The sequence below is a fragment of the Aotus nancymaae genome, unplaced genomic scaffold (genome assembly GCF_030222135.1).
Source record: "Aotus nancymaae isolate 86718 unplaced genomic scaffold, 86718_ANA_hifiasm-v0.15.2.pri h1tg000108l, whole genome shotgun sequence".
NCBI classification, from domain to species: domain Eukaryota; kingdom Metazoa; phylum Chordata; class Mammalia; order Primates; family Aotidae; genus Aotus; species Aotus nancymaae.
The window spans coordinates 33,912,649-33,936,611 of NW_026988523.1; the positions used below are offsets into that span (position 1 = coordinate 33,912,649).

At 46.6% G+C, this 23,963-nt stretch overlaps 1 protein-coding gene across 2 annotated transcripts in view; it reads left to right on the top strand.

Moving 5' to 3' along the window:
- The window catches only part of TDRD10 (tudor domain containing 10), a 49,260-nt gene that overhangs the window by 21,849 nt on the left and 3,448 nt on the right, over positions 1-23,963 (top strand). For both annotated transcript variants that reach the window (XM_012476322.2, XM_064370903.1), the window contains 5 exons: positions 1,984-2,054; positions 3,311-3,467; positions 21,812-21,854; positions 22,493-22,583; positions 23,666-23,813. In XM_012476322.2, coding sequence (XP_012331745.2) covers positions 1,984-2,054; positions 3,311-3,467; positions 21,812-21,854; positions 22,493-22,583; positions 23,666-23,813 — 510 coding nt within the window. The remainder of the gene's footprint in view (positions 1-1,983; positions 2,055-3,310; positions 3,468-21,811; positions 21,855-22,492; positions 22,584-23,665; positions 23,814-23,963) is intronic.

The window sequence follows — 23,963 nt, forward strand, 5'->3', positions numbered from 1 at the left end:
CAACTGAGTGTTGTCTGTAGTCAGGATAGAGAACCATTGATGTGTGGCACAATAGTTTGCATACTTTTTCTGTAAAGGGTCAGATAGTAAATACTCTTTGTTTTTTTTTCCCTTTTTTTTTAAGACAGGGTCTTGCTGTGTTGCCCAGGCTGGATGGAGTACAGTGGTATGATCTCAGCTCACTACAGCCTCAACCTCCTGGGCTCAAGCAATCCTCTCACCTCAGCCTGCAGAGTAGCTGGGACTACAGGCGTGCACCACCATGCCCAGCTAATTTTTTGTATTTTTTGTAGAGACAGGGTCTTACCATGTTGCCCAGGCTGGTTTTGAACTTCTTGACTCAAGCAATCTGTCCACCTTGGCCTCCCAAAGTGCTGGGATTTCAGGCGTGAGTCACTGTGCCCGGCCGGATAGTAAATACTTTTAAGTGTTGAAGGCCATTGTAGCCTAAAAGCAGCTGTAGACAATGAGTGAATGATGTGCATGGCTGTGTTCCAGTAAAACTTTATTTACAAAAAAAGGTGGTGGACTGGATTTGGCCCAAGGCTATGGTTTCCTGATACCTGCCAAAATATTAGTTTTCTATTTTATTTTAATAATGGTAAAACCTGAGAAGAAAACTATGGTTTTGCATGATATTAAAAAAAACATGTAGGATTTGAAGTTAAGAGTCTGGAGTTCAAATCCTAATTCTAAATTGGCTATATAGCCTTAGAGATGTCATTTAACCTCTCTGATCCTTATTTTATGCCTCCGTGCAGTGAGTACAGTAATAATACGTACTTTACAGGGTGGGTGTGAAGACCAAATGGAGTAAGGGATATGAAAGTGCTTGGTAAACTGAAAATGCTAAGCACACATTGCTCGTTCTCACAAATTGCTTGTTGCTCAGCATCTTGTAGACTCATGTATAATAAACATTAAATATTTAAGAGTAAAGCAAATTAGAAAATTTGAATGTAAATGTAATATAAACATGAAGACTGAGAAAAATGAGTTATACATAATGCATTTCTATTTTCCTAAGCCAACAAAGTGACTTTGGAAGATGGTATAAATATACATTATTTCCAAAAGAGTTTTCCAGAGAAAAATTGGTTTTCACCATGGTTGTGAAATTTTATAATCATTAACACGCTCATGGGGAAGCCAAGGAAGGAGGAAGTGTTGAGGGATGCAGGCAGGAGTTGAAAGAGCTGAAGCCTGAAGCGAAGCCATTGCAGTGGGTTGCGGGCGCACGTCTGTGACCTGCAAAAAAGCATTTCAGTAGGGCAGGAACCAGCCCGGCGCAGGCAGTCAGGAGGGAGTGGGCAGGGAGGAAATGGAGGCATTAGGTGGAGACGGCTCTTTCTCCGAGTTTGGCAGAAAAGAGAAAAAATAGGGTGTAGCTCAAAAAGGCATCAGGGTGGCATAGACATTATCATAAAGCAGGGGAGGCTGGTTTCTCTGTGGCAACAACAACCCAAGCCCATGGAGCGGGATGAGGAGGAGGGGTGGGGTGAGGGAGGTGGCCTGAGGGCAGACTAGGAGAGGAGTCGAGAAGGGTATGGGAAATGTCCAGGGAAGAGGAAGGGAACCATACTCCTGGGCAGAGGCCAGGCAGGGTTGAGAAGCAGTCAGGAGGAGGTGCTTGCAAAGCTGTGGAAGTCACTTCCTCCTGGGAGCCTGCCCTGACCACCTCCTTTCCTTCCAAATCTGGATTAAATGCCGGGCCGTATGTGCCCATAGCCAGCTGTGTGTAGTGATGAAATGGTCTGTTGATTGTCTTGTCTGCATCCCTGCTTGACTGGTGAGCTTCACTGAAGACAGGGCTGCCGCCCTTCTTGTCTGTCTCTACAAAACCTGACACATACGGCACATAATAGATCCTCATTAAGTATGGGTTAAATTGGGTACAGACTAGCTGGCTGGGGATCTGAAACCTTGAGAACTGGTTGTAAGTCATGTTTCTGGGTCTCTCTCTTTTAAACCCTGCTGTTGTAGGAGGAAATTCTGTACCTTCTAAAGGACTTCAGCCCTCTTTATGTCCACAAAATCCAGAATGGCTGCAAATGGTAATGACTGTTCTTCCTTTGTTTTCTTTGGGAAGCAGCTCCTTTCCTCCCTGTCCATTTTGCTGATCCACTCACGTTGCAGACTAGCCCAGCAACCGCCACATCCACACCCATTGTGACTTGGCAAAGGGACATTTGGGAAACCCCCTTTCCATATTTAATCCTCTGACCCAGCAGCGAAAACTGTCTTATCAACACAACCCTGGCTTAGAAGTACAGAGACGTGGGTGTATTTTTGGTCATGTCCTTGCTCTGTTTTCTGACTTGAGATAAGTTACTATACTACCCTCAGCCTTGTTAGTCCTGAAAACTGGACCTACTTACATTTTCCTTTCTTTTCCAGGCAATAAAAAGTGCTTTGAACCTTTGTTTGTTTGAGACAGGATCTGGCTCTGTCGCTCATGCTGGAGTGCAGTGGTGCAGTCTCAGCTCACTGCAATGTCTGCCTCCCAGGCTCGAGCAATCCTCCTGCCTCAGCCTCTGAAGTAGCTGGGACTACAGGTTTACACTACCACATCTGGCTAATTTTTGTATTTTTTGTGGAAAAGGGGTTTTGCCATGTTGCCCAGGCTGGTCTGGAACTGCTGAGCTCAAGTAATCTGCCTGTCTTGGCCTCCCAAAGTGCTGAGATTGCAGATGTGAGTCACTACACCTGGCTTGCTTTGAACTTTTGGGGACAGTAGTATTAAACTCAAAGTCATAGACAAATGATGTGTAGTGAAAGTCAGCTCATTTCTTCTGCTCCTTAGAGGCCTATGGCAGTGTCTCACATTGGCCCAGACCCAAGCCTGGACATACTTGTAGCTTTCTTGTGTAGGTGGAACAGTTCATCTTCTGTCACTGCAGAGAGAGAGAGGACACTGCCCTTCCAGCTTGGGCTTGATGCCTCCCTGCAGCTCTGGGCTTCTCTGGAGATGTGCTCAAAGCTGCCCTCTTTTTTTTTTTTTTTTTTTTTGAGACAGAGTTTCACTCTTGTTGCCCAGGCTGGAGTGCAGTAGTGCAGTCTCGGCTCACCACAACCTCCACCTCCCGGATTCAAGCTATTCTCCTGCCTCAGCCTCCCGAGTAGCTGGGATTACAGGAGCCCCCACGATGCCCAGCTAATTTTGTATTGTTTAGTAGAGATGGGGTTTCTCCATGTTGGTCAAACTCCCGACCTCAGGTGATCCACCCGCCTTGGCCTCCCAAAGTGCTGGGATTATAGGCGTGAGCCACTGCGCCCGGCCAGAGCTGCCCTCTCTCTCTTCCCTTTTCAGCTTTGCATTTGTAGATCTGGGCTCCATGCAGAAAGTGACACTTGCAATCCAGGAGCTGAATGGCAGACTCTTCCACAAGCGAAAACTGTTCGTGAATACAAGCAAAAGGCCCCCCAAGAGGACCCCTGATGTGATCCAGCAGCCCCGGGCACCGCCGGTATGTCTCCTGGCCTCTCTGTGCTCTGGGGCCTTCCATTTTCACCGTTTGGAGCGTGGCAGACTTTGCTTTCAGTGCTTTCATCCTCCTCCAGTCCAGTCTGATTGTGGAGAAGAAGGCAGGGTCTTGGGTGAAATCAGAGAACTTTTATGACCTTTAACAGTCAGAAGTAAGGTCAGATGCAGAAAACTTGGAATGTGTGAATTAAGGGGACTGTATTTTTGGCAAGGATAAAAAGGGTCATTAGGCAATTCAGTCAGGGCTTTTTCAACCTAGAATATTGAAATTCAGGTGTTCTTGTTAATGTAGCAGACATTGAGTGTCTACTGTTTGTATAGCCTTGTTCTGGTTGCTGGCATGAAGTCTAAGACAAAAGTCAATAAAATCCTGTTCGGCCGGGTGCGGTGGCTCACGCCTGTAATCCTAACACTTTGGGAGGCTGAGGTGGGTGGATCACCTGAGGTCAGGAGTTCAAGACCAGCCTGGCCATCATGGTGAAACCCTATCTTTTTTTTTTTTTTTTTTTTTGAGACGGAGTTTTCGCTCTTGATACCCAGGCTGGAGCGCAATGGCGCGATCTCGGCTCACCGCAATCTCCGCCTCCTGGGTTCAGGCAATTCTCCTGCCTCAGCCTCCTGAGTAGCTGGGATTACAGGCACGCGCCACCGTGCCCAGCTAATTTTTTTTTTTGTATTAGTAGAGACGGGGTTTCACCATGTTGACCAAGATGGTCTCAATCTCTTGACCTCGTGATCCACCCGCCTCGGCCTCCCAAAGTGCTGGGATTACAGGCTTGAGCCACCGCGCCCGGCCCACCCTATCTTAATTAAAAAAAAAAATCCCGTTCTTCTTGGGAGGAAGATAAACATTGCCAAATATGAGATATGGGGGTCAGTTAATGGTGGGGGCTGCCTCTGCAGGCAGAGAAGGGAAGGTCCATAAGTAACCCCTGGGAGCTTCTCTCAAAAGAGGAGGGCCTGTTCTTGGTTTGCAGATGTGAACCAGGAGGAAAAGATCCCATTCCAGAACCTTAAGTGTTAGTGCTAGAAGCTGACTTGGCTGCACATTTGAGGAAATCTGAACAATAGTGGCTTAAATAAGTTAGTGATTTGTTTTTCTTTCTTGTAGAAGTCAGGAGGTAGGGAGTCCAGGGTTGCTATGAGGCCTCCATGATGGTATCAGGGTTCCAGGCAGGAAGAAGGGGAGAAGCAGAGGGCAAAAGGGGCCTGTGTCCTCTTAAAAGGTGCATTTCCAGAAGCCCTGACCACAGTTCTCATTTTTCACTGGTTGTTCCTGCAACTCACTGCCTTAAGTGCACAGGTGCTGAGAGATGTCCTTTGAAAGATAGACACATTGTTGCTAAACTTGGGGTTCTATCAGCAAGGAAGCAGAGCATGCTATGGCTGGCAGTTAAGAAGGTCAGCCACAAAACTGGAGAAGTTGGAGGTGGAGGCCCAGAGATGGGTTGGAATTACTACAATAAGATTTTCAGAGGTGTACCAAAAAATACAAAAATTGGCCGGGGGTGGTGGCGTGCACATGTAGTCCCAGCTGAGGTGGGAGAATCCCTTGAAATCAGGGGGCAGAGGTTCCAGTGAGCTGAGATGGCTCCACTGCACTCCAAGTGTGGGCCACGGAATGAGACCCTATCTCAAAAAAAAGATACAACAGTCCAGGAAGTAAGTGACTGGACTCTTAGACGAATCATCTACGTGGATGCTAAATTTGCATGATGATAAGACAGACAGATAGTGAGCCAGAAGCTGAAGTTTTCAGTGAAGGGCATAACACAGAGAAGAGCAGACAACTGCAACCAGGAAGGTTTGTAAGCAGGACAGTCTTACAGTTTGCTCTTTCAAAGACGGGTTAAGAGAGAAAGGAAGGGAAAGAGTTTGAAATTAGCAAAGGGAGCCTCACCTCTGACAGTCTTTTTTTTTTTTTTTTTCCCTGTTTATATAGATGGGGTCTTGGTGTGGTGGCCAGGTTGGTCTCAAACTTGCGGCTTTAAGCCATCCTCCAGCCTTCACAGGTGTGAGCCATGGCACCCTGCCTGGAGTTTGCATCTTTAATGATCTTTTCTTTCACTTGGTCACGGTTTCTCATTCCCCTAGCTGTATTTCAGACCTCATCATTGCTGTAACCATTTCAAGCATCCCACTGTGTGCCGTCCCCCAATGTTTGCAGCTCTCTCACTCTAGAATAATGGTTCTCAAGCTTTAACGAGCATCAGAATCAGCAAAGGAGCTTGTGAACACAGCTTGCTGAGCCCTAGCCCCAGCGATTCTGATTTAGTAGATGTAGGGCAGGGCCTGGGAATTTGCACAAGCTTCAGGTGATGCTGATGCTCCTGGTGCTCCCTGGGACCACATTTTAGTAGCAAGGCTCTACAGCCTCCATCCAACAGTTAATGCATTGGCACACACAGGCATCCGAAGTCCACTGACCCCACCATTTCTTCATTGTTCAGTACTCTCTTTGTTCTCATTTACCTTTCAGCCTAGATTCTAGAGTCAATAGCTACCTTAGTTCAAACATCTTTAACTCCACTGCCCTCTTCTCACTAGGTTATAGCTTGCAAAACACTAATCCTAGTTGAACCCAGCCCTCTGCCTGTTCTGAACCCACCCTCTGAGCCACTGAAGACATTCACACAACCTTGCTAACTGGTCTCGGTGTATATGTATGGTCACAGGCTTTCCCGCTCTTCCAAACTGACCTGTCTTGGAATTCTCTGATCTTTTCCCCTCCTATATCCAATCGGCTCTTAAGCCCATCTAATGAGTTTTCCATTTTAAATATTTTTCAACTTCCATTTGGTTCTTTTTTTTCATTCCTCTGCTCGACTTTTTCATCTTTTCACCTATTTCATCTCTTTTTTTAATGTTTTTTGTTTTGTTTTTTTTTTTTTGAGAGGGTGTTTCGCTCTTGTGGCCTAGGCTGGAGTGCAATGGCATGATCTTGGCTCACTGCAATCTCCACCTCCTGGGTTCAAGTGATTCTCCTGCCTCAGCCTCCCGAGTAGCTGGGATTACAGATGCACACCATACCCAGCTAATTTGATATTTTTAGTAGGAACGGAGTTTCTCCATGTTGGTCAGGCAGGTCTCAAACTTCCAACCTCAGGTGATCCGCCTGCCTTGGCCTCCCAAAGTATTGGGATTACAGGTGTGAGCCACCGTGACCGGCCTTTTTAAGATTCTTTAACATTTTTGTAATAGCTATTATAAACACATTTTCTGCTAATTCCATTTGGGTCATTTGTGGATCTGCTTCTATTGACATTTATCCCTTGATTATGGGTACAATTTTCAGGCCCCTTTACAAATAGTTTTTTGTTTTTTCCTGAGATAGGGTCTTGCTCTGTCACCCAGGCTGGAGTGCAGTGGCTTAGTCACGGCTCACTGCAACCTCCACCTCCTGGGCTCAAGCCATCTTCCTACCTCAGCCTCTCTAGTAGCTGGGACTACAGGCATGCACCACCATGCCTGGCTAATTTTTGTATTTTTTGTAGAAATGGAGTTTAGCCATGTTGCCCAGGCTGGTCTCAAACTCCTGGGCTTAAGTGATCTGCCCACTTCGGCCTTTCAAAGTGCTGGGATTATAGGCAGGAGCCACTGCGCCCAGCTTATAGTAATTTTTTATTATATGTTGGACATTGTGGATGCTATATTGTTGAGATTTATGTTATTATCCTCCAAATGATGTTAACATTTTTTCTAGCAAAAATGAAATGACTAGCCAATCTTTGATCCTGTTAAGGGTTTTTGTGTGTGTATCATAGAAGTGGAATGTTTCACTCTGAACCTTCTTCTTGGGTGACATCATTTTTCCTAAGGCTTGGCTTTTGTAGCATCTCAGGTGAGTGTTCTGGGTGCTTGCCAAGGTCTGTTCCCCTTGCTAGGTTGGAACTCTGTTGTCTCTAGCACTATGAGACCTCCGGCATCTGTGTCTTCTCTCAGCGCCCTGTCCCCTACCCTGACAGCAACTGTTCTCTTTAAGAACCTCCCCATACTTGTCCCGCAGTTGGACAGCGTAGGCAAGGACCTGAGGCAGACACCTAGATTCCTTGGACCTCTGGGTGGCTCCTTCCTCTCTGGTCCTCTGTCCCACAGATTCCTGTCACCTAAACTCTGTCTGTTGCTGTCCAGTGAGACTGTCGCTTTCTGCTTGGGCTTTGTTTCCCTTCGCTATGGTTTGGGAAAATGGCCCCAGGCAGAAAATGCCCCAGACCAGGGTGAATGTGGCGCTCCCATGCTTTCCTTTGCTCAGGAAACAGCCATCTGCTGTTCACTCTCATTAATCCCGTGCTGGAAACAGTGAGTTCCTGTATTTTGTCCAGTTTTAGAGTCATTTGGGGTGAGAGAGTTAACGTGTGTCATGCCAGAACCAGACATTGGGAAAGAGAATCATGGCTCTCGCCTTTTTTTCTCTTGGGATAAAGATGATTTCCCAGTATGCCCACTGCTTTTAAATTAGAAATAAGTACACAAAAGCTGAACACAAAATCACCATACATGTGGGCATTTAAAAACATTCCTATGTAAACAACACAATGGGTCAAGGAAGAAATTATAAAGAAACTTAAAAACGCTTAGAACTGAATGATGAGGAAAATACTACCCCTGAAAAGTTTTGGGATACAGTGACAGCAATATTTAGAGAGAAACATCCAATTCTAAATGAGCAAAGAAGAAAGGTTGAATATTAATGAGCTAAGAGTTGATTGAAGAAGCAGGTAAAAACATTTTAAAACCCAAGTAGAAAGTAGACATTATTGGCTGGGCACAGTGGCTCACCCTGTAATCCCAGCACTTTGGGAGGCCAAGGCGGGCAGATCATCTGAGGTCAGGAGTTCAAGACCAGCCTGGTCAACATGGCTAAACCCCGTTTCTACTAAAAAAATATAAAAATTAGCTGGGCATGATGGCGGGCACCTGTAATCCCAGTTACTCAGGAGGCTGAGGCAGGGACAATTGCTTGAACCTGGGCGGCGGAGGTTGCAGTTAGCACTTTTGGAGGCTGAGGTGGGAGGATCACTTGAGCCTGGGAGGTGGAGTGAGCTATGATCATACCACTTAACTCCAGCGTGGGCAACAGAGTGAGACCTTTTCTCTAAAAAAACCTTTCAGATATTTTCTTAAGAACAGGAAGGATGGTATTAAAATTTATATGGAAGATCCAAAGTCTAAGAATATTTAAGACACTTCTTGAAAAGGAAGATGAGAGAATTTGCCCTACTAGAAGACATTGCAGTACATCCTTTAGCCTCCAGGACCCCCATGGATACCAGAATTCACTGGTGCTCAAGTCCCTTTTATAACATGACATAGCATAGTATTTACATGTAACGTACACATATCTTCTTGTACTTTAAATCATCTCTAGATTTCTTATAATGCCAGATAATAGTGTGAATGCTTGTAAATAGTTATACTGCATTTTAAAATTTATGTTGTTATTTTTTTTTTTATTTTGTTTTGAGATGGAGGCTCTGTCATCCAGGCCGGAGTACAGTGGTGCCATCTTGCCTGACGGCTCACTGCAACCTCCGCCTCCCGGGTTCAAGCGATTCTCCTGCCTCAGCCTCCTAAGCAGCTGGGATTACAGGCGAGCACCACCACGCCTGGCTAATGTTTTTGTATTTTTGTATAGACAGGGTTTCACCATGTTGGCCAGCCTGGTCTCCAACTCCAGACCTCAAGTAATCTGCACACCTCGGCCTTCCAAAGTGCTAGGATAACAAGCGTGAGCCACTGTGCCCGACCTGAATTTTTTTTTTTTTTTAATTTAGATTGAGTCTCGCTCTTGTCATCCAGGCTGGAGTGTAGTGACGTGATCTCGGCTTACTGCAGCCTCTGCATTTCAGTTCAAGCAATTCTCCCTGCCTCAGCCTCTTGAGTAGCTGGGATTACAGGCACCCACTACCACGCCCACCTAATTTTTGTATTTTTAGGACAGACGGGATTTCACCATATTGGCCAGGCTGGTCTTAAACTCCTGACCTTAGGTGATCCACCCTCCTCCGCCTCCCAAAGTGCTGGGATTACAGGCGTGAGCCACTGTGCCCAGCCCTGAATTTTTTAAAATATTGGTTGAATCTGTGGATGCAGAAACCACAGATGTGGAAGACCAACTGTATTGGCCTAGGGCCAGACAGGTTTGACCAATAAAATGTAATAGAGAACTTAAAAAGAGGCTCATTTGTATGCAGAAACTACTTATTATTCAGGTAGAGTGGTAGACCTCTGGGGAAGGGATGCACACTTGAATAAATTGAACTGGGACAATTGCCTATTCATGTGGAAAACTATGAAATTATATCCCTACCTTATCCCATGCATAAGAATTCTAGGTGGATTATCAACTTGACAGTGAAAGGCAAAACTTAAAAACTTTTAGAAAAAAAAATAGTAGAATATCTTTATGATCTCAGTTAAGCTGATCTTATCAAATATCTTACCAGATATGATCTCAGGATAAGATTTGTCAAGGCATAAAGCATCAGGTGAAAAAGAAAGATAGGTAAGTTAACATAAAGACCACCTCTTCGAAAGTTGATACATAAAGGAAGATAAATTCAAGCCAAGATCTGGGAGAAGATATTTGCAATAATGTAACTAACAAAGGATCAGGAAAGGTGTCATAGACTTTGGCCAGTGATTCACATCTGGCCCACTGCCCATTTTTATACTGCTGGCAAGCTAGGAATTTTTTTTTTCAATTACACTTTTTATTTTTGAGATTAATAGCAGATTCACATACAATTGTAAGAACAATACAGACCGTATACTCTTTATCCAGTTTCTCCCCAATGGTAACATCTTACAAAACAGTATCACAACCAGGATGTTAACACTGACCTAGTCCAAATACAGAACATTTTACTCTTTGTCTTTTGTTTGTTCTCTAGTTTTTGTTTCTCTGTTTTCCTGAGACTTACTTGAACATTTTTTAGAATTCCATTGTTTGGCCGGGTGCAGTGCCTTCATGCCTGTAATCCCAGCACTTTGGGAGGCCAAGATAAGAGGATGGCTTGAGGCTAGAAGTTTGAGACCAACCTGGGCAGCATAGGGAAACCCAGTTTCTCCAAAAATAAGTTTATTTGTTTGTTTGTTTGTTTTTTGAGACAGAGACTTGTTCTGTTGCCCAGGCTGGAGTGCAGTGGCATGAACTCCACTCACTGGACAACCTCTGCCTCCTGGGTTTGAGATTCTTCTGCCTCAGCCTCCCTAGTAGCTGGGACTACAGGCGTGCACCACCCCCATGCCTGGCTAATTTTTTTGTATTTTTAGTAGAGATAGGGTCTTGCCATGTTGGCCAGGCTGGTCTAGAACTCCTGACCTCAGGTGGTCCACCCACCTCAGCCTCCCAAAGTGCTGGGATTACAGGTGTGAGCTGCTGTGCCTTGCCAAAAAATTTTTTTAAACAAAAATAATAAGTAGGCTGGGTACAGTGGCTCATGCCTGTAATTCCAGCACTTTTGGGAGGCTGAGGCAGGTGGAGTCCAGCCTAACCAACATAGTGAAACCCTGTCTACTAAAAATTAGCCGGGTGTGGTAGTGCACACCTGTAATCCCAGCTACTCAGGAAGCTAAGGTGGGAGAATCGCTTGAACCCTGGAGGCAGAGGTTGCAGTGAGCTGAGATTGCACCATTGCACTCCAGCCTGGGCTACAAGTGAGACTCTGTCTCAAAAGTAATAATTATAATAATAAATAGAATTCCATTTTTATTTAATCGGTAAAGTGCAACTGTCTGTATACCTTTTTAAATGGCTGTGCTAGATGTTACATTATTACATTATATACACGTAACTTAGAGCCTACTCATGTTGGTTTTACCAGTTTGAGTACATCTGTTTACTTGCCTTTATCTCACCCTGTTAACAGTGCAGTTGTAATTGAAATAAAAATTTACTGTATATACATTTAGATCCAAGTCAGAAAGAATTATAATTTTTTTTTGAGATGGAGTTTTGCTTTTGTCACCCAGGCTGGAGTGCAGTGGTGCAATTTCAGCTTGCTGCAACCTCCCAAGTTCAAGTGATTCTCCCGCCTCAGCCTCCCGAATAGCTGAAAGTACAGACATGTGCCACCATGCCCACCTAATTTTATATTTTTAATAGAGACCAGGTTTCGCCATACTGGCCAGGCTGGTCTCGAGCTCCTGACCTCCGGTGACCCACCCGCCTCAGCCTCCCAAAATCTGGGGATTACAGGCATAAGCCACTGTGCTTGGCTGGAAAGTATTAAAATTTTTGCTTCAACTGTCAAATATAACATAGAAAACTCAAGAGAAGAAGAAAAATGTATTGGTTGGTGCAAAAGTTATCGCAGTTTTTGCCATTAAAAGTAATGCCATTGTTAAAACCACAATAACTTGCACCAACTGAATATTTACTCATATTTTTTCTAACTGTGTTCTTAGTTTCTGATGTCCCAGAGTTCTTCCTTTCATCATTTCTTTCCTGTTTAGAGAACTTCCTTTGGCTGTTCTCTGAGGGCAGGTCTGCTAGTAACAAATTCTTACTTTTCCTTCATCTGAGAATGTCTTAATTTCCCCTTCATTTCTAAAGAATATTTTCTTTTTTTTTCTTCTGAGACAGAGTCTTCACTCTTGTTTCCCAGGCTGGTTGGAGCGCAATGGCACAATCTCGGCTCACTGCAACCTCTGCCTCCTGGTTTCGAGTGATTCTCCTGCCTCAGCCTCCTGAGTAGCTGGGATTACAGGCACTCACCACCAAGCCTGGCTAATTTTTGTATTTTTAGTAGAGACGGGGTTTCACCATGTTGGCCAGGTTGGTCTTCAACCAGGTGATCTGCCCACCTCGGCCTCCCAAAGTGCTGGGATTACAGGCGTGAGCCACCGTGCCTGGCCTAAAAGCATTTTCATTAGATAATACAGTTTTTTTATTTCAACACTGGAAACATAATTGTGCCTCTTTCTTCTGGCTTCCATGGTTTTTTTTTTTTTTTTTAAGGTTTTTTTATTTCATTTAAATTATTATTTTTTTGAAACAGAGGTGAGGTTTCACCATGTTGCCCAGGCTGGTCTTGAACTCCTGGACTTAAGTGATTCACCTGCCTCGGTCTCCCACATTGCTGAGATTACCTAGCTGAGCCTCCATGGTTTCTGATGAAAAATCTATTATTATTCAAATAGTTTTTCCCTCAAAGTAAGGTATTGTTTTTCTTTGCATTCAAGATTTTTGCTTGGTTCTTAGTTTTCAGAAGTTTAATTAGAATGTGTTCTGGCATGCATTTCTTTGTATTTTTGCTGTTCTGGGTTCACTTGCCTTTTTGAAAAGTCAAAATTTTCTCGGTCTACCTTCTTTCTATTGTTCAGAATGCATAATTTTTATTGCTGTGCCTTCCAGTCACCAATTCTTTGTTCTGTTCCCTCCGTTCTGTTGTAGAGGTTACCCCCTGAGCTTTTTATTTTGGTTATTGTGTTTTTCAGTTTTAAAATTTCCATTTGAAAATACTGTTTTTTGCTGAGACTTGGTTATTTGCTGAGAGTTTCTATTTTTTCATTTGTTTTAAGGGTGCTGGTAATTGCTCCTTGAAGCATTTTGTCATGGCTGCTTTAAAATATTTCTCAGGTAGTGCCAGCGCCAGTGTCGTCTTGGCATTGGCAGATATTAATTGTCTTTTTTCATTCTGTGTGAGATTTTCCTGGTTCTTGGTGTGATGAGTGAGTTTCACGGGAAACTTGGACATTTTCTTGTTATGTTGCTAGACTAGATTATGTGTACACCTTGTGTTTTAGCTGGCTTCCTCTGCTGCCAGCTGAGGATGGAAGTCAGGCTCCCTGCTCAGCCTCTAAGGCAGCAGAGAGCCCCTTGTTACCGCTATTCTGCTTTGTGGTCTCCACTGACATCTCGGCGTGGATGTCCTCACTATCCCGTGGGAAAGTCTTGACTCTCCACTAGACCTCTTCTGACACCACCCCAGCAGGGAAAGAGAGGGGCCTTCTTTCTGTGAGGTGGGTGTGGAAGTCCAGGCTTCCCAGGGGGTTTCTCTTGACACCCAGGCAGGGTGGCTGTAGGGAGAGACCAGTTTTGTTATTGGCTTGGGGATGGAATTCCTGGCTGCCTGCTTGGCCCTGATGTGACACCGTCAGGGCAGGGGTGTTGGATGACTTATCTCAGCCTCATAAGGGCAGAAGTCTGGGCCCTGCACGCTGTCTTTGCTTGTGTGTGTGGAGGTGGGCTCGCCTGTGTGGTGGCATTTAGCTGGAGTAGAGGAGTTATTGTCTGCAAGTTTTCTGTCTTGCTAGCCTGTCCCTTTTCTGGTGCTTTGGCGAGAAAGAGCAGGCTTTTGCTGAGGCTTTTTTTTTTTTTTTCTGTGCCTATTAGTGTTTCTGGGTTGCTGGCCTCTTCAGTTCTAAGTCTGGAAATGTATAAGGCAAAAGGAAAACCCAGAGAACTCGCCACCATGTTATACCCTGGGTTCCAAAGTCTCTGGCCAGCCTGTTGCCTTCTCTCCACCTCTCAGAGTCTTCTTATGCTTGTTTTATATGTAATGTCCCAGGCTGTTAGTTGTGTTTAACAGAACTAAGATGAAGTATGTATATTTCATCTTCTCAGAGTGGAGGTTCTAAGAATGGTTTTTATTTATTTACATTTTTAGAGCAGGGTCTTGCTCTGTCACTCAGGCTGGAGTGCCATGGCGTGATCAGAACTTACTGCAGCCTTGAACTCCTGGGCTCAAGCAATCCTGCCTCAGCCTCCTGAGTAGCTGGGACTACAGGCGTGTAATATGGCCTCAAGCAATCCTCCTGCTTTAGCCTCCCAAAGTGCTGGGATTGCAGGCATGAGCCACTATACCCAGCCATGCATGCATGAGTGTGTGTGTGTGTGTGTGTGTGTGTGTGTGTGTGTGTGTGTGTGTGTATATATATTTAAATTTTCTATCGTTTATAGAGATGGAGGTCCCACTACATTGCCCAGGCTGGTTTTGAACTTCTGGGCTCAAGCAATCCTCCTGCCTCCACTTCCCAAACTGCTGGAATTATAGGTGTGAGACCCTTCAGCAGTGTATTTTTAAATGGGAAGAAAATGAAGAATATTTCCTGACACATGAAAATTGTATGAAATTCAGTTTGTGTCCACAAAGCGTTCCTGGCATGCAGCCTCAGCCGTTTGTTTACACGTCGCCTGTGGCTGCTTCCTCACTCCAGCAGCAGAGTGGACTTGTGACAGACTGTAAGGTCCCCAAAATCTAAAATATTTACTATCTGGGCTTTTGCAGAAAAAGTTTGCCAGTTCCTGGATTAAGATATAGACTCTTTTTTAAATAACAAAAATAGAAATACAGAATGAAAATGCCTGGAAATCAATGCAAGAAAAAAACAACCTAATAGAAAAATGGGCAAGAGCTAGGAATAGGCATTTTGTAGATGAAGATGCGTAAAGGCCAACAGGACCACATCCTCAGGCTGCGACTTTCCCGTTGCTTACCACAAGGTGGCAGTTTCTGACAACACCCGGACACCTGGTGGCTTTCCACAACCTGCTATGATCAAGCCAGCCACCTCTGAGGCTCCTGGTTTCCATAGCTTTGCCCATCCTGGCAGAACTATCCACTGAAGGATCTGGGAGTGGGGAAGCCCTAGATGCTCACCGTTTTTGTACAAGTGTCAGTTGTTGTTGTTACTGTTTTCATTTTATTTTAAATAGATGTCTTCAATTTCTTGTATGCTTCAGTTTCCAGAGTCCTGAAGTGGTTGTTTTTGACAATTTGTCAAGATTTGTTATTAGTTTTTGGGGACAGGATTTGTTGAATTGAAATATTTTGTAGTAAAAATGAGAAGATCAGCTTATGTGGCACATCACACACATCCAGGAAGAGTTCAGGTCAGTGTCGGGGAGAGATTATCAAGTGATATAAGACAATTTCACATGGGGGAAGGATATGAGTTTTCAGATACAAAGCAGCCAATGAGTGCCCAGGATAATGAATGAGAAAGTAAAAACCTACATGAAGGCACATTACAGAAGTTTTAGAATATGGGGGATAAAGCTTTAGAAAGAGAATCCACATTGAAGGATATGGAATCATGGTATGATTGAATTATTCAGGAAAATAATATCTCTACCTAAACAAATCAGTCAAGAATAAGGGTAGCACTTTGGGAGGCCAAGATGGGTGGATCATTCGAAGTCAGGAGTTTGAGACCAGCCTGGCCAACATGCTGAAATACCATCTCTACTGAAAATACAAAAATTAGCTGGGTGTGGTGGTACACACCTATAATTCCAGCTGCTTGGGAAGCTGAGGCAGGAGAATCACTTGAACCCAGGAGGCAGAGGTGGCAGTGAGCCAAGATCATGCCACTGCACTTTGCCTGAGGGACAGAGTGAGATTCCGTCTCAAAAAAAAAACGGGTAGGTCAGCTGCAGTAGTATACACCTGTAATCCCAGCGCTTTCAGATTTGGGATTTGGAAAGCAGAGGCAGGAGGACTGCTTCAGGCCAGGAGTTTGAGAACATCCTGAGCAAACCCATCTCTACAAAAAATGTCCCGGATGTGGTGGCACACACCTGTAGTCCCAACTACTGGTGAGGCTGAGATGGGAGGGTCACTTGAGCCAAAGGAGTTTGAAGTTACAGTGAGCTATGATTGTGCCAGCCCTCCAGCCTGGGCAACAGAGTAAAACACTGTCGCTTTTTCAAAAAAGGTAGAACAAGACTTACTCAGAAAGGTAGGGTCTCAAAAAATGTATGCCCCATGTGCCTGTTCTCAGAAAGCTATGAAGGAATGTGTTCCAACAAAATGAATCAATAAGCCAAAAAAAGACAGGGTCTGGTATCCAATCTAGATCCAAGAGGAGGGAGATGAGACGCTTCCCAAATTGGTCAAAGGCAGTCCTGGAATAGTCACTGTGCAGCAGGCAGTCCAGAACAGAGCAGGACGGGGTGAGACTCCAGGGGTGATGTTGGCAGGAAGAAAAATGGAAAATTGAGAGGTGCAGTATTATGAAGAGCCACCGGAGGTTGTAGGAAAGCTTAGCCAGGGATTCAAGGAAATCCAAGTAAATGGACTTGGGAAAAAGCAGCAGTTAATTCCTAAGAAAAGGTTGCATGAGAATAAAAATAACATAATTTGATTGAGCAGTGCTCAGGATTGGCAGTCACATAATAGAACACTGGAGGGTTTGAGCAGGGGGTGACATAGCCAGATAGAACCCATTCATATGTTTTAGAAAGTCAACTTTGTTGATGTATTCAGTATACCTAATGAAGTACAGTTTACTTAAAGTGAACCCATTTAAGTGTACAGTTCAATGAATTTTGACCAGTGCGTGCAGCCATGTAACCACTGTCATAATCAAGATAGAGAACATTTCAGTCACCCAAAAGATTCCCCTGTTCAGGGCCCCCAGCAGCCCTGAGCTGGTGTCCATCCTTTGGATGAGATGGAGCTTGTCCAGTGTGTCCTGTAAATTGCATCAGGCTGTACGTGCTTCTTTGTGTCTGGCTTCTTTCATTCAGCGGAATGTGATTGAGAGGCATCCATGTGGTTGCACCATCAGCAGTTCTTTTTTTATTGCTAAGTGATATTCTGTTGTATCATGCGCCACCATTTATTCGTCCTTGCGCCTAGATTTAACTTTTAAAGGGACCCTCTAGAACCCACTGGAAGAGGCCAGAATGGAGGCAGGAAGATCTGTTTCAGGCAGTCCAGGAAAGAGATGAAAATGTCTTGTCACACCAGCCCTGGGGCCGCCCCTCAAACACCAAGCTCGTCCCCACCTTCTAGATTGTCATCCCAGAAAGCTCTTCTCCCAGGTGTCTGCAGGGTTTTCCATCTCCCTTCACTCTGGGCTCTGCTCAGCAGTCACCACCTCAGGAGGACTTTCTGTGAGACAGCACCTGCCCTGGCACCCTTCATCCCCTCTCCCGGACTTGTGTCTCTTCATCCCTCTACCACCCAAAGACATTATTCCTCTTTGTATACTCATTTAGTGTCTGCTGCCCCCACCGGAACGTGAGCTTCATGGTGGCATTTTATATTTGTGGATGACTAAAGGGGGGCTCCCTGGAGAGCCCACGCAAAGATCTTTGTCTTTCATCTTTGTCATTTTGTGTCTGGCACATAGAAGTGCAAGTCATTAAAGGATAGGAGGGAAGCAGTTGTGGCTGAAGCTGCAAGTGCGAAATTTCCACCAGGATGGGCCCCTCGTGTGTGCCCAGGTGCAGTTCCCCAGGTTGGTGGAGGTAGGGGTGATGTGGGGTGGGGGACAGCGCTTAAAGAGAGATGGCCTAGGGCTGTGGCAGCAAGAAGACTTGCAGGCTGCAGGTTGGGAAGCTGCCCGTGTTCTGGGTGTTGTGAGGCTGTACTCTGCTGAGTGTATGTAAGAATTTCTCCCTGGCGTGTGGAGGGGACTGGATGGATCGTCCTGCCTCCAAGCCTTCGGCCACCAATCTTTGCATTCCCGTTTTTTTTTTTTTTTTAGACAGAGTTTCACTCTTGTTGCCCAGGCTGGAGTGCAATGGCATGATCTCGGCTCACTGCATCCTCCACCTCCCAAGTTCAAGCGATTCTCCTGCCTCAGCTTCCCAAGTAGCTGGAACTACAGGCATGCACCACCATGCCCGGCTAATTTTTTGTATTTAGTAGAGACAGGGTTTCACCATGTTGCTCATGCTGGTCTCGAAACTCCTGACCTCAGGTGATCTGCCTGCCTCGGCCTCCCTAAGTGCTGGGATTACACGTGTGAGCCACTGTGCCCGGCCAACCTTTGCATTCCTGTTTCTCCTCTCCCACTGCACGGACTCCCCAGCATTGCTCTGGAGCAGGTGCACCTCTTAGAACACTTGGCCAGCTGGTAGAAATGTCCCAGGACAAAGTAAAGGGATAATTAACAGCTGTTGATTGATGTGGGCATGAGGGTGACTGTGCTTGTAGCAACAATGGAACTTAATTAAAATTAGCTGCCCTTGCAGCTGTTGAGGTGCTGCCTTGATCTCTGTGGCTTCCACGTGGTTACCTTCGTATTACAGACACATCCGGAAATTGGAGGTCTGTGTTTAGGTGACGTGCCTGCTGTGGCTGTTAGATGATAATTATGTAGATTTTCCTCTGGAACTTAATTTTGCAAACTGTCAAAACGAGCTTGTTATATTTATCTCTTAAATCATTAGGGAATAATAATTAGACCAAAAATGATGTAAAATGCTTCTGTATTAATAATCATTTTTAGCTCGAAACTGCTGGTGATAATTGGTTTGTGGGGTTGGTATTTAGAACTGCCTTAGGAGATTCTGAATAAAAAGGCACCTTATGTGGTTGCCTGGAGGGGGACAATTTTTAGCACTGTGACTTGACTTTGTTATGGGTAAACAAGAGAGGCAGACTGGTTGGTTTAATGGAGGAGAGGTTCAGTGTTTCATTGATTGACAGCAGTAGTTAACTTTCACTGAGGACTCACTGTCTAATTGTTTTGCTGTAAGAACTCATTTAATTACTGCAGTAGGTGCTGGGAACTATCCCATTCTGCAGATGGGAACACCAAGATACTCACCCAGACTTAAGCAGCCAGTCAAGCCCCCAACCAGGATTGTGGCCCAGACATCCTGACTCCTGAATCCGCACTTGTAACTGCTATGTCGTGCTGTTTCTGTTTCTTAGTACCTACTGCATGTCATTGTCCTGAGCCCAACTAAATCCTTGCATCAAGGCAGGTGGGATTCCTGGTGTGGAAGAGGAAACCAAGATTTAGAGAGGGAAGAATTTGCCCAGATCGTTTTTTATTTTCTTGTCTTTTATCTCTTCTCTCCTCACCTCACCTCACCTCGCCTCACCCCTCACCCCTCACCACTCACCCCTTGCCCCTCGCCTCCAAGCCTTCTGGCCACGAACCTTCGCGTTTTTTTTTTTTTTTCTGAGACGGAGTTTCGCTCTTGTTACCCAGGCTGGAGTGCAGTGGCATGATCTCCGCTCACCGCAACCTCTGCTTCCTGGGTTCAAGCAATTCTCCTGCCTCAGCCTAGTAGCTGGGACTACAGGCATGCGCCACCATGCCCGGCTAATTTTTTTTTTGTATTTTTAGTAGAGATGGGGTTTCACCATGTTGACCAGGATGGTCTCGATCTTTTGACCTCGTGATCCACCCGCCTCGCCTCCCAAAGTGCTGAGATTACAAGGGTGAGCCACTGTGCCCGGCCGCGTTTTTTTTTTTTAAGAGACAGAGTTTCACTCTTGTTGCCCAAGCTGGAGTGCAATGGTGCCATCTTGGCTCACTGCAGCCTCTGCCTCCCAGGTTCAAGTGATTTTCCTGCCTCAGCCTCCCAAGTAGCTGGGACTACAGGCATGTGCCACCACGCCTGGCTAATTTTTTGTATTTAGTAGAGATGTGTATCACCATGTTGGTCAGGCTGGTCCCTTCCCCTTCCCTTCCTTCCCCTCCCCTCCTCTCCTTTTTCTTTCTTTCTTTAGACAGAGTCTCTCTCTGTCGCCCAGACTGGAGTGCAGTGGTGCGATCTCAGCTCAGGGCAACCTCCTTCTCCTGGGTTCAAGTAATTCTGCCTTAGCCTCTCAAGTAGCTGGGACTACAGGCGCCCATCATCATACCTGGTTAATTTTTGTATTTTTAGTAGAGACAAGGTTTTGCCATGTTGGCCAGGCTGGTCTCGAACTCCTGACCTCATGTGATCTGCCCACCTAGGCCTTCCAAAGTGTTGCGATTACAGGTGTGAGCCATAGTGCCCGGCCCCCAGGTCATTTCTTATTTGATTCTTTTATTCAGCACATATTTACTGAGAGCTTAGTATGCACCAGGCATTTCCTAGTCCCTGGTGTTACCTCCGTAATCAAGCTAATTGTTAGAAGACAGTTGTCATTCTTTTCTTGTGATGTTTACATTCCAGTGGTAAAAGATACAATAAACAAGAAAATACCAGATCACGAGTAGCAGCTGGAGGACTAAAATATGATGATGTGATGAAGAGCGAGAGGTCCCTTCTTTAGACGGTTCTTAGGGAGGCCCATTTTGAGGGCTGGGGCTGCAGCTTTGACAGTCCGTGCTACATTGTTGATACGTAAATCCGTGGCGCTGGAACTGGCCTTGGAGAGAAGGTGGATGGGGAGAGGACAAGTCCTGGGATGCGCCAGTGTTGAGCAGTTGAGCTGAGAGGCCCAGCCAGGGAAAGAGGAGACCCAGACACATGTCATGTCAGGGATGCCAAGAGAAGCGTTTCTGGAAAGAGGGAGCGGAGAGAATACTGCAGGTGGATTCAGAACAGGGACGTGACCGTTGGATTTGGCAGCGTATCGGTTCATGCTGACCCTGCGCAGGGCCGTTTCAGGGAAGCCTAAGAGGAGACAGATGTGACTGTGGAGGTAAGCAGCACGGAGACTGTGAAACTGCGGCATTGCAGTGAGAGGAGCACAGAATCAGGAGTCGGGGGAGCGTGAGGTCAGTCAGGGTCTTTCCAAATGAGTGTTAGAACCTGCTTGTTTCCTGCGGGAAAGGCTCAAATGTGAGGGAAGTAGTGCTGGAGGAGCAGGAGAGTGGGTCTGCAGAGTGAGGGCTTGAGTCTGAGCAGGTCTGTGCAGCCGAGTGTGCCAGGGAGGGGTGGTGGAGAGGGCGGGAGTGGGAGAGGGGTTGGTGGTTTGGGTGGGGAGAAGATGAGGGAGTCCTGACTCTTTGCTCCCTGTTTGCCCTCTGATGAAGAAACAAGTTAATGGGCAGGAGTTGTGGGTGTTTTGAATAAAGGAGAGGACGTGAGGTTCTTTGGAGAGAAGAAAAGTCGAGGCGCGTGGCGGACTGGGGTGGGGGGGGGTAGTGGGATGGAAGTGCCTGGATGCAGGGGAGTGGGAAGGGGGACAGATACTTGGGTTTCCCCAGGGTTGGGGTTTTTTCAAGTGAGAACAGTGGAGAGAGGGAGACCAACGTGGGTTGGGGCTGCAGGGCTGTGGGGAGTGGCAGGGCACCCAGGTCTCTCTCTCCCCACCCAGGCCTGCTTCAGCGTGACTGCCATCCCTTCTTTTCCTCCCTGCAGGGCACCAGGCTAAGCATCCTGGCAGTGCCCTCCGCCCCTGTGTGGGGGAGGCTGCTGTGCTGGGCAGCTCATTCTGTGGCTGTAGCTCTAGAAGAACGCTCCCTGGCAGCAGCCCCTGCTCCCCGCCTTCCCTGCTCCCGATTGTCTTTTCCTTGGGTTGGCTCAGGATGCCTTGAGGATGGAGAAAGTGGGTGGATGCCTCAAAGGTCAGCTGAAGTCAGAGTCAGAACAGGGGCTGCCAATGCTCTGTCTCCCAGTCTACCTGGAGTGATTCAACATAGAAATCAATAAAACAAATGCTACCATGGCTGTCTGAGACCTTTCATTTTTCTCCCCAGGTTTCAGAGAAGGCTTCTGGTGAAGGATTTGGCAAAACCACCGGTGAGATTCTGCGCTGCCATCCGTTTCCAGGATGCGGCTTTGCAGCTCCTAATGGACGTCTTCCAGCCCCAATTGCTGCAGCCTCCCTTCCAGCTCAGTCCCCGATGACCCTTAGTGTAGGAAATACCCCTTTTCCCTTTCTTTCTCTAGGATGTTTGCTTGCTTGCTTTTTTTCTTTGAGACAAGGTCTTGTTCTGTCACCCAGGTTAGAGTGCAGTGGCATGATCATAGCTCACTGCAACCTCAAACTCCTGGGCTCAAGCCATCCTCCCACCTCAGCCTCCACAGTAGCCAGGACTACCATGCTTGGCTAATTTTTAAATTTTTTATAGAGATGGACTCTTGCTATGTGGCCTAGGCTGGTCTCCTTGCCTTAAGTGATCCTTCCACCTCAGCCTTCCAAAGTGCTAGGATTACAGGTGTGAGCCACCATACCCAGCCCTAGGATGCTTTCTTAAAGAATATCTTCTGACCGACCCTCCCCACCCAGATGAGAATCTAGAGACTGGGAAGTGGGAGGGTGCAGCTTCTTGGCCCATTTTATGCTTCCTTTGAGGGCAGGGCCAAGGCCTCTTGTGGGTGAGGGGAGTGCATGCCTCTCTGGGTAGCTCTCTAGGACTTAGTCTTCTGCTTTCTAGCTATTACACAGCTCGCTCCTAAAGCTCCTGTTGACCTGTGTGAGACAGAGAAACTGAGGGCAGCCTTCTTTGCAGTCCCCTTGGAAATGAGGTGAGCAAGGTATAGAAAGACCACCAGGGCAAATGGCGACTACAAACGTCCTTCTGACCCCCCGAGAGTGGGGACAGGGATAGTACTGGGGTGGGGGATAGTTTTCGGGAACTCCTGTGTCAGACCTAGGCTGTAAGGCTGTGACTCACACTGACTTATAAAATCAGCTTTCTGGCCAGGCGCGGCGGCTCATGCCTACAATCCCGGCACTTTGCGAGTCCAGGGTGGGTGGATCACTTGAGGTCAGGAGTTTGAGACCAGCCTGGCCAACATGGTGAAACCCCGTCTCTACTAAAAATACAAAAGTTAGCTGGGCATGGTGGCGTGTGCCTGTAGTCCCAGCTACTCGAGAGGCTGAGGCAGGAGGATCGCTTGAACCCAGAAGGCAGAAGTTGCAGTGAGCCGAGATTGCGCCACTGCACTCCAGCCTAAGTGACAGAGTGAGACTCTGCCTCAAAAAAAAAAACAACAAAATAATAAAATCAGTTTCCACTATGTACAGCAAAGGCCTGTGACCGTCCCCTACCCTGGATGCCAGGAGGTCATCATGCCACTGTGGCCCCTGCTTTGCTTTGACGGCAGATACTGTTCTTGATGTCAGGAGTGCCAGAATAGTTGGTTTCACTTGAAATACTGTAGGGCCTGTGGCTTTGGTTTTGTTGCTAACCACATGTGGTTTAGGCAGGTGATTGAGTTAGTGGAGCAGCAGGGAGACGAGGAGCAGCTCTGGGATGAAAGGCATATCCTGCATGCTGGACAGTCCACACATGCCTCATCTGGAGGCTCGTCAATCACTTAGGAGGCCCCACATCTACCCAGTGGGGACTTTTGTCCATCTCTCTCTCGGAGTTTCTCGATGTGTTTTTGTTTCCCTCTGCTGCTTCCTCTTCCTGAACTCTCCAACCCCTGCATCCCCAGAACGGCGCTTCCTTTCCTCCTCCGTGCACTGGGATTACTTGGGAACTCGCTCTGGCCCCCACCGCGGAGCGCTTAGGGGACTCACCCCCCAGGCAGCTCAGCCTCCTGTGGGACAGGTGTTGGTCCAGTCGCTCCTTTCCTTGCTCCCCTTGCTCTTCCCGCAGAGGGTCCTTCCTGGTGCTGCTCCTGAGGGAATGCTTCCGAGACCTGAGCTGGCTGGCGCTCATCCACAGCGTTCGTGGGGAGGCGGGGCTGCTGGTGACTAGTATCGTCCCAAAGACCCCGTTTTTCTGGGCCATGCACATCACTGAGGTATGGACTTGTTGGTGGCCCCCTCAGGCTCCTGTGCCTTCCTGCATGGCCTCCCTGGGGTGGGCACATTGACAGAGCCAGTCAGTGGTGAGGATGCTGGTGGTACTACAGTCTGATCCCCGGGTTCAGTCTCGTTCTGCTTCCCACCTC